The sequence below is a fragment of the Garra rufa genome, chromosome 16 (genome assembly GCF_049309525.1).
Source record: "Garra rufa chromosome 16, GarRuf1.0, whole genome shotgun sequence".
NCBI classification, from domain to species: Eukaryota; Metazoa; Chordata; class Actinopteri; order Cypriniformes; family Cyprinidae; genus Garra; species Garra rufa.
This window is the reverse complement of record NC_133376.1, coordinates 32,235,146-32,252,902: the sequence shown is the minus strand read 5'-3', so window position 1 is coordinate 32,252,902 and position 17,757 is coordinate 32,235,146. Positions and strand designations below refer to the sequence as shown.

Here is a 17,757-nt window from a genome sequence, read left to right as displayed (position 1 = left end):
GTATATTTGTAGCAATAGCCAACAATACATTGGGTCAAAAGGATCGATTTTTCTTTTACGCCAAAAATCATTAGGGTATTAAGTAGAGATCATGTTCCATGAAGATATTTTGTAAATTTCCTACCGTAAATATATAAAAACTTAATTTTTGCTTCGTAATATGCATAGCTAAAAACTTCATTTGGTCAACTTTAAAGGTGATTTTCTCAATATTTAAATTTTGTTTTCGCACCCTGGGATTCCAGATTTGAACAAACCATACATCAGTGGAAAGCTTATTTAGTTTTCAGGTGATGCATAAAATAAAAATTGTAGAAAACTGACCCTTGTGACCGGTTTTGTGGTCCAGGGTCACATATGGAGTTTTTAAGAGTTAGCGACGCTGGTCGCAAGAAAATAAACGCCTGCTGTCCGTCAAGCAAAATGGCTAAACCAGATGAGCATAGTAGCCTATTTCGTTTGTTTAATAATATGTCAAGACACGATAGAAATTATTGCAAAACATTTTATTTACAGATTTTTGGAATCAAACGTTATACCCGTATTAGGTATGTGACACCTGCACATCACCCCTGTGAGAAGAAAGTGAACGACGTGCGCTTTGGACATAACTGGAGCATAAAACAGCCTGCCATCGCAGGTCATTGGTCTACACAGACAATAAAAGTTTAAAAGCTCCAGGGTAAGGATCATTATACATCCCGAGAAACGCTGTACCTGTATTTTTTATTTTATTTACAAACACTTAGATACACTCACCACATACAGAAAATGATATTTATATCTTAATTGAGCAAAACACAAACAAACCATTAAAATATTTAGTCTCTGGATCAGACGAACAAGGTTTTTGTATGTTTTTTTCCCCCTTAATTTTAAAAACTATTCTATTAAAACAATATTTGAAGAGCCTCCAGCATTTCGTTGCATTTAAGACGTGATTCTCCTTTTGTAGGCTAATCCACAACACGCGCCTTAATGCTTGTCATGTAATAGTTTGTAATCCGTTTCCGGTTCGGTACGGTTCTGTCCTTTTCAGCGTGTTGGAGTGCTCAGTTAAAGTTGGATCTTTCAAGTTCGAGTTCACTGAGTGACAGTAACTTGCTGTATGTTCCTCATAGATGGTAAGGCGTTCATTCCTGGGGGTGGGTACAGAGAACCGTGAATATCTGACGGACTCAGTGACCCGGGTACCGGTAAAGGGCTGACAGAACCGGGATCGCTGTGAACTGATCCTCCGCTGCCGTCAGACTGACCCATCTTCTTTTTGATTAATTTCCTTTCTTTAGCTCTGCGGTTCTGAAACCAGATCTTCACCTGTAAAGACAAATAGAAGCGGTTAGAGAAAGAAATAAGTAGTAGCCTATTGTTTTCAACAAGTGAGATGAATCTAATTCTACAAGTAAAAATCTAAAGTAAAGTCATTTACCTGTCTTTCTGAAAGCCCGAGGTTTACTGCCAGTTCTGATTTTCTTCTGATTGTGATGTAGCGATTAAAATGAAATTCTTTCTCCAACTCCAGTCTCTGATGGTCTGTGTACACCACTCGATATTTCTCCTTCGTTCTCGTTTTGCCTAAAAATGAATAATTATGAAACAATGTTCATACAAAAAAAAAAAAACATTCGTTATAAAATGGATAGTTCTGAAATAAAGACCAATTTAAACATCATGCGTAAAATGTTATTAAATTGACTTTCTTCTCTTACGTTTATCGTTGTATTTACAATCTCTAATTTTATCAATAACTCATAACGCCACTGAAATATTTAGCCAATTGTATAAAAACTAAGATTACATCGTTAGATATGCAAATTAAGCTTATGATCTTCTTTGAGCAGATTTTTTGAACAAACTGCAGAACAAAGAGACGCAAAGGCATTACCCAAACGCCATTGATGTGTTAAGAGACAACATACGACTTACAAAGAATTACAAGGAGATAACATCAAAAATCTTTTCCTCAAACCAAGAGCAGGCTGCACTTGTTTGATGTGACAGACCAGCTGTCTATAATAAAACTAAAACTATATATTTTTATGTAACATTGGCCTATTAAGGATGTAATTAATTATAGTATTTTTTTTTTAAGTTTAGATGCAATCAGGCCGAACATCTAATGTTAAATATTACCATTTAACTTCACAGTTAGGTTATGTAACTTTGTAAGTGATTGTTTTCTTTTAAAAAAAAATGCTGTGTTGTTTTAACATGCGCCGGAGACAGAAGAACTTTATTTGCTGTGAATTCTGCCACTCTTTGAGGTAATATAACCCTCAAGAACAGAGACAGAGGAAGACGCGCTTGCTGCATATCAAAGTAAAAAAGGTGTTGAAAGAAGTCGCCGCCTGAATATGACAGATAACCCTCAAAACCTGAGACAATGTAACAGGAAAAGTAGACCTCACATCTTGTTTACGGGAGTCGCAAATTAGCATTACAAGTGACCCTGGCGCCGCTTCCCAACACCTTAATTTTTCCACAACTATTTATCCCATGCGTCAAGAAACAAATATATTAATATAACGGAGATATTCAGTTTTTTTTTTTTTTTTTTTTTTTTGATAATGAAGGCTTTCCGCAAATAATGTCGGGCAAACAAATAGCTAGTTATGATCCTTTCACAGGCCTTGCAATTAGCTACTTGAGGCAAACATAAAAAAATGTAGGTATTATTCACAGTGTTGCATTTTCCACATTTGTCCTTGTGTAAATTATTTCTAATCAAAAAGACAGAAAGCAACTATTTTCTTTTTTTGGAATCAGTTTTACTAGATTTTAGTAGACATAGCCTTAAAAACGTTTACATTTTTAGTGCAACCTGTGTACCAAAATGTGGGTACATTAGTTAAATTATAATGCAATTTTTAACTGCAACGACAAAGTAGGCCTAAATTATAAGCGTGAACTACTGTCATTTTCTTCGTTTCGATCACTGTTTACAAGATCTTTAAATGACTTCGCAGTTTGCTTTTTAAGATGACTTCGTAAATATTTAAACATTTCTCATTTTTGAGTGTTACGGCATTTATTTTACATTCTTAGCAAGCTTAGAAAGACTTACCGGTTGATGAGGACTGGACGGTTTTGCTCATCCACTGATAGGAATTGCGTCTTTCTCTCTCAGGTGAAAGCTGGCCCACAGAAATGTTTTCAGGTGGTGGAGGCAGCACTGCTGATCCCGGGCCGTGCATGGCATTATAATCTGAAGAGCAATAGGAAACTTGTCCCGGGGATGAATTGCTCATAGGTGCAGAAACTGCGTTTGGAGGTCCAAGGCTGTATGCGCCCCAGTCCTCCCTCGGTGCGCCGTAAGGAGAGCCCCATGCCCCCGCTGACTGTGCGTGTGTGTCCATGTTGGGCACATGATGGTATCCCGTAAAATCTGAATACTGTGGCGTGGAGACAAAATTCTGTGGTGGAAGACTGATGCCAGATCTTCGCACGGCTCCTTGGTGATACATGTTTCCCTCTTTATCCAAAAGGTATCCAACGTACATGATTCGAAAGAAACACCTAAAATAACTTTGTTAAGGCAACATGCCAGCCATACATCAAGCCAAATATCTCTCAAAACCAAGGCCTGAGTTGATACGTTTTACTATCTCAAGTGTGGTAGTCCAAAATGATCTCCAGGTCATGCGACGTAGTCCTTGACGTGCTTCAATCAAACATGATGTGACTCTGTTGTCAAGGTGGTGGTGGCAAAGGTATAACCAAGCCCTCCTGACGTCAGCCACGACTTCAAAACCTCTCGATTTGCATTCAAATGACCAGCCAATAACGCCCTCAAAGATTCCCCTAGCGCCAGATTTTCGCATCACCTCAGACTTTTATGCACCTAAAAGCACTTCTTCAATGTTCATCAATGTTCAGACTTTAAGACTCACTCTATGTGACTTAAGAAATCAACACAGCACACTGTGAAAGTTCAAAATTCTCAAAGTCAATATGAAGGGAGTTTTGTCAGATCTAAATTTGACTTGTAAAAAACTTTCGAAGACAAAGTTAAAACGTTTTGTGTTTTATTATATTTTTCTTCATATATAGTATTATAATCTGCTATACATTGTATTTGAAGTGTAAATATGTACACAAGTGAAAACAACAACAACAACAATTTTACTTTTAATTTTATTGCTGAAGAAGTGTTAATCATAAAAGTGAAATAAGCTGTGACGTGCTTCTAGGCAGGCAGCGTCATTCAGCGATTAATGGTCGCTTGAAGTTTTACTGCTCTTTTTTTCTCTCTAATGGAGCTAAACCTGTGGATATGGGAACGTCACATCTGCATAGTACCCATGCCACTTTCTCGCCTCCCGAGTCCATGCGTATTTGTTAAAGGATACTCTTGTAAAAGAGGTGCAAAGCGGGAGAAGGTGTCTTGAAGTAAGGCGAACTTTTCACATTCCGTATCCCTCACACCATGACACTCTCGGGTCACACTTCACAGCTAATTCCGGTTTATGGAAATGCGAGGTATCACCTACAGTACCCATGCGACGACAATGTGTCGTGCGTGTCGCCATGTAGTCGAAATATTTAACGAGTTGTTAATTCATTTTACTGCCAGCTTTCTGGGCTATTTTCAATCATTAACATATGCAGACAGCTTGTTCAGGCTTGACTGTCTTGTCTCAGATGTTAGGGCAGAAAGGACTACATTGCAGCGGAAAATTTGTGTGTTTGTACTTATCTTACATAATTTCTTACATTACATTACATTTTACATTCGTTCACTACTCAAAAATATTATCATATGATATATAGGACAATATTTGGTTGAGATACAACTATTTAAAAATCTGGAAGTGTGCAAAAAAAAAAAAAAAAAGAATTGGGGAAAATCGCCTTTAAAGTTGTCCAAGTGAAGTTCTTAGCAATGCATAATACTAATCAAAAATAGTTTTGATATATTTACAGTAGTAGATTTACAAAATATCTTCATGGAACATGATCTTTACTTAATATCCCAATGATTTTTGGCATACAAGAAACATATCCCAAGTATTTTTGTGCTACTTAAGACTTAAGTTTTGTGGTCCAGGATCACATATTACATTTTATAATGTTCAAAATCAGATAACAGTTACTTTATGGATTACATGATTACATATTATTCACACAATGGCAGTAAATCATTCTTAACTCAACGATTCTCCATAATTCTTTTTTCCCTCTTTTAAATTTTCCCTTTCACCAAAAATAAACTTTGATTATATTAACAATATAAAATGGCCATGTAAATGTGATGTAAATTTTTTTTACAATCCATGCAAAGGATCCTCACAGATCTAAAAGTAATCTAAAAAGTAGTCAGAATACATTACCTAACTAAATTCTCAAAAATGCATCTTTATAAATTCAATTATTTTGCAAAGTCTTTTGAATAATACACTATCATAAAATGCATGTATAGTAAATTTACAATTAACAATAATGTTTTAAATTATTACAAATAATCAGTTTTATTTAGCAAAAACAGGACCTGCACACATTTTCATTCTATAAACACGTCTCATATTTATCTTAATAAAGTGATGTACTGCATTTGAACTGCAGATGACTGCAAAATTTAATTTGAGCTTTACAGCTCGTTCACTAAACTTTTGAAAAACAAACAGATGATCATGATTGCCATCATCTGTATGATACAGTGAACTATGCAAATGTAGGACAGATTTCGTGATGGTACACAGATAAAACCTTTATGCATTCAGTCATTTTTATGCTACGACCCTCATAACATAAATATATCAAAACAATATTTAATGTGATTTCTGTGTGATAATGATTGACCTTTAAATATAGTAAGGGACTGCATTTCCCTCGAACTGTTACTTCAGGTAAACAATGCCTTAAAGTTTATAACAAATACCAATACTGCAACATAATATTTTAAGCAGTTTTATTCTATAAAACAATTACAAAATGATATCAAGTCTATACCTCTACTGCAAAAATCACGTCATATGTGACCCTGGACCACAAAACCAGTCTTAAGTAGCACAGGTATATTTGTAGCAATAGCCAAAAACACACAGTATAGGTCAAAATTATCGATTTGATGCCAAAAATAATTAGGATATTAAGTAAAGATCCTGTTCCATTAAGATATTTTGTCAATTTTCTACTGTAAATATATCAAAACTTAATTTTTCTTTGGTAATATGCACTGCTAAAAGCTTCATTTGGACAACTTTGAAGGTGATTTTCTCAGTATTTTGATTGTAGTGCACCCTTATATTTCAGATTTTCTGTTGTATCTAGGCCAAATATTGTCATATTCTAACAAACCAGACATCAATGGAAAGCTTATTTATTGTACATCTCAATATAAAAATATATAAGCTTGAGCTTTTTATTTTTATTTTTTAATTTTTTAAACAAAACAATGATTTTTTTTTTTTATGTGTCCAAGGTGGCCTACCATCTTTAACTAGCCTGGTCAAGGTTTGATCTTAACCCCACCGTTTTCTAGCTTGTAAAATGTAAGCAACTGTAAAGATGTCAATCAAACGGAAACATTTTCAGAACGACAAATATCCTTTAGGAAAAAACTATTAAGGATTGCTACGGCTGATTTACACTGCAGTCAATCTGTTTGTTCGACTACTGAAACTTTCACTTTTTGTTATATCATTTTCACAGGCCGTTTTAGTGCTACTCTAAACAATTCGCCAAATGTAGCCTCCAGCCTATGTAAATATATATAGTTCATATACGATATGTTTAGGCCTGTATGTTGTATATAGTATTTCGTAGTTATAATATATCCTACCATAATCCGAAGGCCAGACCTGGTTTTGTGAGCACGTTGTTGATGCAGGTGTATGGAAAGAAAGCGATAGGTTGGTTTGGTGACTCAATGCACAGCGCAGCGACGCCCTCTGCTGGTTAATTAGCGACAAAAGCGACTCAATCTGAATGAAAATGTAGTTGTTGGACACGTTTTCTGATATTTATAGTATAGGCAAGAGGTTTTCTACATCCTTTTCTCTTTTTATTGAAATGAAAAATTCTGATTTTATTATTCATATGTAAATTAATCCGCACCACTACAGAACGACCTCTAGAGGGCAGTATCCACCAAGTAATGTGTTTGCGTGAATTTGCGTCGTGTCTATAAATCGCTGAAAATCATAACATTTTTGTGAATTAATGTGAATTATATTGTAATGATTGTATGTAACATCTAATCTAAAAACTTTCGGTTGCGCATTTGCTTTGTGTTGTCACACTGCTTTTCGTTATCAGTTTTCAGTTGGAAAATCTGATATGGTGTGACCTCTGGCACACTGGCCTTACCATTGTTTACATATGACAATTATGTTAGTGATAATGTCACAAAAGACTGTATGTTCCACATAATTAGAAACAAATGAGTAAAATGTTTAGACTAAAGCATATATGATATAGCCTAAATATATACCAGTCAAAAGATTTATAAATTTTTTTTTATAGAAGACTCTTTTGATCACCAAGCCTGCATTGATTTAATCCAAAGTACTGAAAAACAGTAAAAATATGAAATAATTTTACTATTTAAAATAACTGTTCTATTTGAATATATTTTAAAATGTAATTTATTCCTGTGATTTCAAAGCTGAATTTTTAGCATCATTACTCCAGTAATACGATCCTTCAGAAATGTGACCCTGGACCACAAAACCAGTCATAATGGTCAATTTAAATTGAGATTTATATATTATCTGAAAGCTTTCCATTGATGTATGGTTTGTTAGGATAGGACAATATTTGACCGAGATACAACTATTTAAAAATCTGGAACCTGAAGGTGCAAAAATTAAAAAAATCAAAATATTGAGAAAATCGCTTTTAAAGTTGTTCAAATGAAGTTCTTAGCAATGCATATTACTACTGATTTATTTATGGTAGGAAATTTACAAAATATCTGTATGGAACATGATCTTTACTTAATATCCTAATGATTTTTGGCATAAAAGAAAAATCTATCATTTTGACCCATACAGTGTATTTTTGGCTATTGCTACAAATATACCCATGCTACTTAAGACTGGTTTTGTAGTCCAGGGTCACAAATCATTCTAATATTCTGATTTGCTGCTCAACATTATAAATGTCTTTATCATCGCTTTTTAACAATTTAAAGCATCCTTGCTAAATAAAAGTATTAATTTCTATAATTTCTTTAAAAAATACATAAATAAATACTGACTCCAAGCTTTTGAATGGTATAGTGTATAATGTTACAAAAGCTTTTTATTTCAGATGAATGCTGGATCTTTCTATTCATCAAAGAATCCTGAAAAAAAAAGTGTACACAACTGTTTTGAATATTTATAATAATAAGAAGAAAAAAATGTATTTTGAAGAGCAAATCAGAATATTAGAATGATTTCTGAAGGATGATGTGACACTAAAAACTAACAAAAACTAGTAATGATGCTGAAAATTTAGCTTTGATCACAGGAATAAATTACATTTTAACGCATATTCAAATAGTACGCAGTTATTTTAAATAGTAAAAATATCTTACAATATTACAGCTTTTGTTGTTTTTTCAATCAAATAAATGCAGGCTTGGTGAGCTCAAGAGGGTTCTTTAAAAACATTTATAGAATGTAAAATATATAATTTATCTGTTAGTATTTTATCATCATCATATGTAAGTCTGTTGAAAGTTTGTGAGTCTTAAATAATTGTGGTTATAGATTTCGGAGAAAGAGAAGAGGTTTTGTTTGTGCAGTTTTTATGATGGAAAGGATTCAGTTCTTTTCTGCATAAAGGAGGAATGCTTGATCTGAGGCTAGTGATGCTCTCAGCATGACACATTTACAACTTTCATGGGAACTTGAAAATAACAACACGTGTGTCCCAAATGTATGATGGTTTGGGGACAGATTGCACTAAATTATGAATCACAAGTTTTCACATTTTTCCACAATGAGGTCATGATGCTGTTCATAAGAATATGGCTACATTTATATTTATTAGGAAGCTGAGTTTTATAACTTATTGGAACTATAAACCGTATTGCAGTCATCCCCTAGTTTTCCCCCATTCCCTAGTAATTCTCCTGTGTGAAATCTGAAATGAATAATTGTCATGAGTTTTCTCAAACTTTTTTTATTTTTAACTGTCCACCTTTTAACCCATATTCTTACTTCCACGTTAAAGAAAAAGGTGGACACTGAAAATCACAAGAGCAGTGGCATTAACTTTGATTTGTGCATTGGAAAGTAGAGATGCACCAAATGTTCGGCAACCAAAATTATTCGGCCGAAAATAGCAAAAAAAGCTCTTTTGGTGTTCGGCGGAAAAACAAGTGAAAAGTCCGAACAAGTACCGAACAATGACATGACGCAATCAAATAGAGGCGCACACTAATGCAGCAAACATGTCGGCAGTGTGGAAGCATTTAAAACTGTTAGAGAAAGACGCAAAAATCATTACAAGCACCGACAGCACGAGACTGTTTAGAACTGCATCGTATGTCTTTGATGATTCCAAAATATCTGGAACCTGAGGGTGCAAAAATTAAAAAATCAAAATATCAAAATCGCTTTTAAAGTTGTTCAAATGAAGTTCTTAGCAATGCATATTACTACTATTAAAAATTAAGTTTTGATTTATTTATGGTAGGAAATTTACTAAATATCTTTATGGAACATCTTTACTTAATATCCTAATGATTTTTGGCATAAAAGAAAAATTGATCATTTTGACCTAAAGTGTATTTTTGGCTATTGCTACAAATATACCCGCGCTACTGAAGAGAAAGGGGTGGTTGTTGCTGGTTACTGTATGAAGACTGAAATCACAAAATGGCCTTAAACCATTGATAAACTACAGAACGTTATGTTGTCTAATACACGCACAAATTGTATGTATTCTGACAGCTGAGCTTGTTAGCCAGGGTTCAAAGTCCAAAGCAGGAGGAAAAGCTGCACTGAAACAGCCTCATGAAAATCATTCATAAATCTGCTGCTGTCAGCAAAAAAGTAGTACTGAGGACTTCTTGTGGGTTTCCGCCAAAATAAAAGTCAACATTCATAAATGTTAGCATTGTAATTTTACTGTTGTTCTGTAAAATAAAATAAAAAAAGTAAGACAAAAATAACGATAACAATCATTACAACAGCTCTATTAATACATTTATTATAACATTCTCCTTTGCTCAGCAAGGCAGCATTTTTGTACATTAAAAAACACATGCCTGATTTAAGAAGGGGGTCTTAAAAATGGCCAAAGAATATTATTTTACTTATTAATTCTAAGTTTAATTGTGCTTTGTTGGTAGGCAATAATGTCTACTAGAATGTTAAAAACTGTTTTTTTTTTTTTAAAGCAAGACAAAACTGCAAAAAGCACATTTTGGCTATTTAATTTATGCAATGGTGAAAAAAATTGGCAACATACATGGGGAAAAAGCTCGAAAAGCCATGGTCGGTAATCAGCCTTAGGCCCAGTGTTTAATTTCAATGCATCCTTATTGAAAAGACCATGCATGCAGTATGGATGGATATTACTGATGAGATCTTAGTTGTTTGGTCCAAATTTTCTGTTGACTTTTTCTGGGGATTTCTCTTAAATACAACCACAGACCCCCATCGGTTCAGTGGTTTTACTCAAACTGAGCTCATTCTGAAAGCTTTTCCCACTTTACCAACTTTTGCAACAGTTTCGCATTACCATTCATCATTTATGAGTTCATCATCAGTAACTCCATCTTGTTTTTCTTTACAACATAAACCAGGAGAATTTTTGGTTATGCTGTCAAACAGCATACACTATCTTTTAGATGGTCTTCGGTTCAGTGCACGAGTCCAGAGTTCCCATAGCGCTGTATATCAGATGTTTCTGAATTGTTTTCAATGTCAGAATTCTTGACAGATTAAAAACAGTTCATTTTTAGTCATTGGAACCCTGTGGGGACAAAAAGAATTTACTTTGATCCGAAGGCCAAAGTCTAAGACAACTATTTTTAAGACAAACAGTCTGTGTCATTTAGTCGGAACTGTTTGCCCCTGACTTTGGACCTTATGGGAGTTTATTAACATATCTGGTGCTATTTGTATTTTCAGTGCTACCTTTCTGGGAAAAGGTGGGTTCAAGCCATATCTGTGGTGAATGAAATTCACCCCATTGTCTCCGGCTGTAGGTGAGAGGTACGGATGTGGTTCCCCCCAACTCCGATCCTGCCATTCCCTGCTCTCTCCCACCAGAACACACAGCGTGGGAAGTGCGAGCGGAGGGAAGAGCAGTCCATTAAAGGGAATTGTACAAAGGAAGGAGAGTGGGGTATGATAGGATTTCAAGGCATTCTGTTTTGTCACTGATTGCAGGAATGAGTTTTGGCAGGCTCCCAAAGGCCGCGATATACCACCTCTGTTTTAGTGATTAATGAAGCATCTTGCCACCGGGGGGCTATTTTCCTTGGGAAGGGACTCTGGAAGTGGCAACACAGGGATTTACACATTGTTGAACAAGAAAAACAAAACGGTCCCAATAGGAGAGAGAACCTTTATTTAGATGCATACGTGATGTTTTTCTCAAAGATAATTTTAGAAGATGCTATTATAAACTATGAAGGTAGACGAAGAATGCAATTCACAAAATCATATTCCTCTGTTACAGTATAACATTTACTGTCTATATATACACATTACCATTTAGTAATTATATATAGCAAATTATTATTACAATTTAACACATCTCAGGAAACATTTATTATTATTATTAAAAACAGTTGTGCAGCTTCATATTTTTTAAAAACTGTGATTTAAAAAAAAAATTCAGGATTCTTTGATTAATAAAATGTTTAAAAGAACACAATTTATTTGAAAGAGACTTTGTGACATTGTAAATGCCTTTACTGTCACTTTTAATCAATTGAATGTGTCCTTGCTGAATAAAAGTATTAATTTCTTTAAATAAATAAATAAATCTGACTGACCTTAGACTTTACATTTATACTGCTGTTTAAAAGTTTGGGATCAGTAAGATTTTTTTTTATGTATTTTTAAAGAGGTTTCTTATGCTCATTAAGGCTGCATTTATTTGATCAAAAAAATCTGAAAACCTGAAAAAAATGTAATATTGTGAAATATTATTTCTACGAAAAATAACAGTTTTCTATGTCAATTTATTTTAAAATGTGATTTATTCCTGTGATGCAAAGCTGAATTTTCATCATCATTACTCCAGTCTTCAGTGTCACATGATCCTCCAGAAATCATTTTAATATGCTGATTTATTATCAATGTTGGAAACACTTGTGCTGCTTAATATTTTGTTAAAACCTGTGATACTTTTTTCAGGATTCTTCAATAATAAAAAGTTAAAAGAACAGCATTTATTTAAAAAAAAAATATTTTGCAACAACATAAACTACAATTTATAAGTTTGTGGTCAGTACATTTGTATTCTTTCTTTCTTTCTTTCTTTCTTTCTTTCTTGAAAGAAATTAATACTTTTATTCAGCAAGGATGTTAAATTGGTAAAAGTGATAGCAAAGACATATTGTTAGAAAATATTTCTATTATGAATAAATGCTGTTCTTTTAAACTTTTTATTCATCAACGAATCTTAATAAAAAAAGAAACACAGGTTCCAAAAAAATATTAAGCAGCACTGATAATAAATATAATAAATCAGCATATTAGAATTATTTCTGAATGATCATGCGACACCGAAGACTGGAATAATGATGCTGAAAATTCAGCTTTGCATCACAGGAATAAATTATATTTTAAAATATACTGAAATAGAAAACCATTATTTAAAACTGTAATAATATTTTACAATATTACTATTTTTTCTGTATTTTTTAATCAAGTAAATGCAGCCTTGATGAGCAAGAGACTTTTTTTTAAAAACATTTAAAATCTTACTGATCCCAAACTTTTGAACGGCAGTGTAGATATAGTTTACTTAACGTAAATATGTTATTTAGTACTTTCTCTTGGTAACGGGGAAATATAGGAAATTATGCATGACCACGTAATATTCATATTTATTTGGTGCAAGGGAAATTGAAAACTCTGATTAGCTTCGGAGACTGTATGTACTTCCTGTGAGTACGGAAAAACACGAGGTGTGCGTGAAAGCCACATTTGCGCTTGTAGACAGAATATGATGAACCCTAACCCTCCCAACATCCTTCCCTTGTTTGTTTATAGCTCATATTCCTGAATCAGTTTACATGTCTCACAACCTTCATAACAAGCCAATAACTCACTGCCAATCCTCAATAAGTCAAGAGAGCCTTTACAAAGTGTAGCGTTTATCCTTCAAACATCCTTCAATACGACAAGCAGAAACGCCAACAGTACGCACCTTTTTCACCTTTAGCGTTCTAGCGCCAAAGCTGGGGGGCACTGTTGGCCCTTAGGAACACCCTTAGGAAGTTTAGTGTTTGGAGCTCTGTTGTGATGGGAATGATGGAGAAGCCCTTCCTTTTCTCGCTCACAGAGGTATTGTCCTGGTGACAGACAGACTGCCGCCCCGTTCAGGAAATGTGTCTCTGCGACCAAGGAGCAGGAGGAAGAGCGCACAGATGACACACAGCCTAACCATCTCCACCAAGAATCTTATAATAGTCTGACAAACCTTACTGGAAATCATGCTATGCATCTTTTCTTCAACGCAGAAGTAAGCCTATGGGTGAGACTTCCGGTTCATTATACGTTATAGAGGGTTTGAATGGATTGCACGGTTAATGTACTATTGAATACGTTGTTCTGCTAATTTATGCTGTCTAAACCACGGGAAAATCGTGTGGAAGCTGCTAAATCAAGGACTTAGTAAGCAGGAAAGGGTGCAATATCTTGACAAATTAAAGTTATTAGGTGGTAAAGATACGTACAAGCAGTATTAATTAAGATATTAGCCTAATATTTCACCTACCTGACTGGAAATGATAAAACCAAACATGAATGTTGTCAAGATTGTTGTCCTGGAAATCCTGGTTCAGTTTGGCCAACCACAAACACCTTTTGTCCCTCAGACAGTTTTTTGCGATCTTCTCCTTGATTTCTTTTACCTCTTGGCAGTCTAAAGTGCTCCAAATGTTTTCCCTGTTGAAAAAAACAGCATATGCTGGTTAGGTATGTTTTGGTGCTGGGATGCTGGTTTTAGCTGGTTTATGCTGGTCCTATGCTGGTTCTTTGCTGGTTTATGTTGGTCCTTAGCTGGTCATAAACCAGCAAAGGACCAGCATAAACCAGCAAAGGGCCAGCATAAACCAGCTAAAACCAGCATCCCAGCAAAAGACCAGCATAAACCAGCAAAGGACCAGCATAAACCAGCAAAAGACCAGCATAAACCAGCAAAGGACCAGCATAAACCAGCAACCCAGCACCAAAACATACCTAACCAGCATATGCTGTTTTTTTCAACAGGGTTTCCCAGTCCAAACGATTAGAACACCCCAAAACATGACAATAATTGACCTTTAGCAGCAATAATCAGCTAAATATGTGAGTTTTGTTCGGTTCAGTGGCATTGTTTATGTTTAGTGCCGCCAGTATGGCCAATTGATGACGCACCATGAAAACATTCAATAGGGAAATAACAAATAGAATAACATCGTGCAGTGAACGGTAAAACATTTGCATTACAAACCAGTGCGCTCATAATTAAGATAATATATTAAAACATGGTAAGACACACCAACTTGCAATATAAAGCAGCAAAAAGTTTTGTCCAGCTAAAAATAGCTGGATGTCTGTGAGACCGGAAGCCTGCCCCATAAAATTTAGAAAAGGCCATGCCCACTCTTACCTGAAGAAAAAGATTGATAGGCAGAAGCATTTTTATTTATTAGAAGCTACTAGTACAAATGCAATCACGACTCTGAAAAGACGCTATATATAAATATATAGATCTTTATTTATGCTTGGTTAATAAAATACAATTATAATACAAAACAAATATATGTAGAAAATAATAATATCAGTGCATACATTTTACTTCACAAATACCAGTCAGTCAAAATAACAACATTATTGAAAGCATCATTTGGCAGTATATACATTTCATTATTTGGAAGCCCATCAGCTATGAATGTAGTACTTGGACTTATACAATAATAGTTAGCAATAACGGGCCTAAATGTCTGATTTAACCAATTGAATGATTTCCCACCCATTCCGTCGTGTTAAGGAGTTAATACTGATAGCACCTACATGTGTGCACAATACATGCTTTTATTATAATTAACATGACCTTTTATATAATGACCAGCCTGTTGACAATATTATAGCCTGCCCTGCAAGCTTTAGTAGTATCTTAGCACGACTACTGAATCAGTAACAGAATATGTTCCTCTGGTTAATAGCTGCACAACATATTACGTGCTGTTATGTATACAGTAGTGTAAACAACATAAATATGGTTTATTGTTGAACAGAGCAAGGCCGTTTTATTGTGGTGCGCATTTGATCAATAATTAACAGAATGTTTTCTATTAAATGTACATGAATAATTTACTTGGAAGGCTTTTGAAACCTTTTTCACAGTGATAGACTGAATGTTAGGCACTCATGAGACATTCTGCCCTGCCATGTGGAAGACAAGCTTGACGAATTTCTTTAAAATGAGCTATGATGATAAAAATGCTGTATGAGGGAAGAAAAGTGATTCATTTGAGCTTCACAGAGCAAGACTCAGGAAAACGGCCCTCAGGGTGGCGCGACAGAACCTGGAAACACAATGGGCATCCTTAGTGTTGATGATCAATGTGTACTGCTATTTCAGAGTTCTGGGAAGGAGTTTCACACCGCACATTCAATTATTCATGATCTGTGGTCTTTGTTTGACATTTGCGTCAAAAGATTGACATTTTTTCTAAAGAAAAATATTTAACTAAATCAAAAAAGCTTTAGCAAAATAAAAATAAAATATCATATAACTAAAATTCCAGTTTTCATTACAATAAAATATTTATCTAGAAATAAAATAAGAATTGCCTTTGTCCTCTCGTTCTAACCGCTGAGTAAATGATTCCATAATTAGCCACCATTCTGTATGAAAAATGCTGGGGAAAACAGTGCCGTTATTGTAATAAAATGTGCTTGTTGTGTTCACAGTAGACAGCAGGAATACCTGAGGTGGTCCATATGTATCTCAGACTGCCACAATGATGTGGCAGCCCACTGTACTCACACACTACCTTGAGAAAGTGCACAAAGAGATAAAACGTGAAACTCTGAATGATAAAAAAAGTGGGGAAAAAAATAAACTAGATCTAATGTCCAGAGACAAAATGGACCCAACCAATCAGAGTGTCCTAATCTGGGGTGAAACTGCTGGCGGCTAAGAGTGCAGATCAATTCAGACAGGTGGTGTGGAGTAACGGACCACGTAGTTATAGTCTGGAGGTGGGCTATGACATTCCAGCTCTGGGTCAAGAGAGGAGTCCTCCAGACTCAAGTCCAATGAGGGAACCAGCATTGGGTATTTCTCCTTATCGCCCTCCAGCAGAACTGACTCCTTACTTTTGCTCTTCATCCTGTGGAAAGAGCAAACAGATTTCAAAGAATCCAAACTGAAATAGTATTATTCTGTTGTCCTTTGCTTTTAGTCGAAAATTTGCTGTAAATACCTATACAGTTGAGGTCAAAACACCTCACACACCTTGCAGAATCTGGAAAATGTTAATTATTTTACCAAAATAAGAGGGATCATACAAAATGCATGGTATGTTCTATTTAGTACTGACCTGAATAAGATATTTCACATAAAAGATATTTACATATAGTCAACTAGAGAAAATAATAGTAGAATTAAAAAAAAAATGACCCAGTTCAAAAGTTTACATACACTTGATTTTTAATAGTGTTGTTACCTGAATGATCCACATGCTTTTTTTTTTGTGATAGTTGTTCATGAGTCCCTTGTTTGTCCTGAACAGTTAAACTGCCCACTGTTCTTCAGGAAAATCCTTCAGGTCCCACAAATTCTTTGGTTTTTCAGCATTATTGTATTTAAACCCTTTTCAACAATGACTGTATGATTTTGAGATCCATCTTTTCATACTGAGGACAACTGAGGGACTCATATGTGACTATTACACAAGGTAAAGCACCCTCTGATGCTTCAGAAGGAAACACAATGCATTAAGAGCTGGGGGTGAAAACTTTTGGAATTTGAAGATCAGGGTAAATTGAACTTATTTTGTCTTCTGGGAAGCATGTAAGTATCTTCAGTAGGCAAAATAAGAAGAATGTACACATCCTTATTCTGTTCTAAAGTTTTCACCCCCAGCTCTTAATGCGTTTTTTTTTTTTTTCTTCTGGAGCATCAGTGAGACTTGCATTCCATATGAGTCCCTCAGTTGTCCTCAGTGTGAAAAGATGGATCTCAAAATCATACAGTCGTTGTTGGAAACGGTAAAAATACACAAATTTTGTTTTATAAAGTACAGCAGACAGTTTAACTGTTCAGGACAAACAAGGGACACATGAACAAGTATCTCTAAACAAAAAACACAGCTGTGAATCATTCAGGAAACAACACAGTATTAAGAATCAAGTGTATGTAAACTTTTGAACAGGGCTATTTTTATAAATTCAACTATTATTTTCTCTTGTGGACTATATATATATATATATATATATATCTTAATCAGGTCAGTACTAAATAAAAAATAGCATGCATTTTGTATGATCCCTCTTATTTTGCTAAAATAATTAACATTCTGCAGATTCTGCAAGGTGTATATAAACCTTTGACTGCAACTGTATATAAAGCAGGCTGGCATGTATTAGG

The 17,757-nt window shown here is 34.7% G+C and overlaps 2 protein-coding genes across 2 annotated transcripts in view; both read right to left on the bottom strand.

The window, feature by feature from the left end:
* Positions 1-502: 502 nt before the first annotated feature.
* Positions 503-4,792, bottom strand: cdx4 (caudal type homeobox 4). The gene is made up of 3 exons (XM_073820909.1): positions 3,065-4,792; positions 1,430-1,575; positions 503-1,317 (listed from the first exon to the last, which is right to left on the bottom strand). The coding sequence occupies exons 1-3, from the start codon at positions 3,498-3,500 to the stop codon at positions 1,084-1,086; spliced, it is 816 nt and encodes a 271-aa protein (XP_073677010.1). The 5' UTR covers positions 3,501-4,792; the 3' UTR covers positions 503-1,083.
* A 10,063-nt stretch (positions 4,793-14,855) lies between these two features.
* The window catches only part of kdrl (kinase insert domain receptor like), a 54,237-nt gene continuing 51,335 nt past the window's right edge, over positions 14,856-17,757 (bottom strand). Inside the window, exon 30 of the mRNA XM_073820387.1 lies at positions 14,856-16,498. Within this exon, the coding sequence (XP_073676488.1) occupies positions 16,321-16,498 (178 nt within the window). The 3' untranslated portion in view covers positions 14,856-16,320. The remainder of the gene's footprint in view (positions 16,499-17,757) is intronic.

What these genes read in the sequence shown, in the direction of transcription:
- cdx4 (XM_073820909.1), bottom strand. Translation starts at nt 3,500, where the DNA reads ATGTACGTTGGATACCTTTTGGATAAAGAGGGAAACATGTATCACCAA. An exon ending in CGTCCAGTCCTCATCAACCG is followed by an intron (nt 1,576 to 3,064) that starts GTAAGTCTTTCT and finishes ATTCATTTTTAG; the next exon opens with GCAAAACGAGAACGAAGGAG. An exon ending in TCGGGCTTTCAGAAAGACAG is followed by an intron (nt 1,318 to 1,429) that starts GTAAATGACTTT and finishes TTGTCTTTACAG; the next exon opens with GTGAAGATCTGGTTTCAGAA.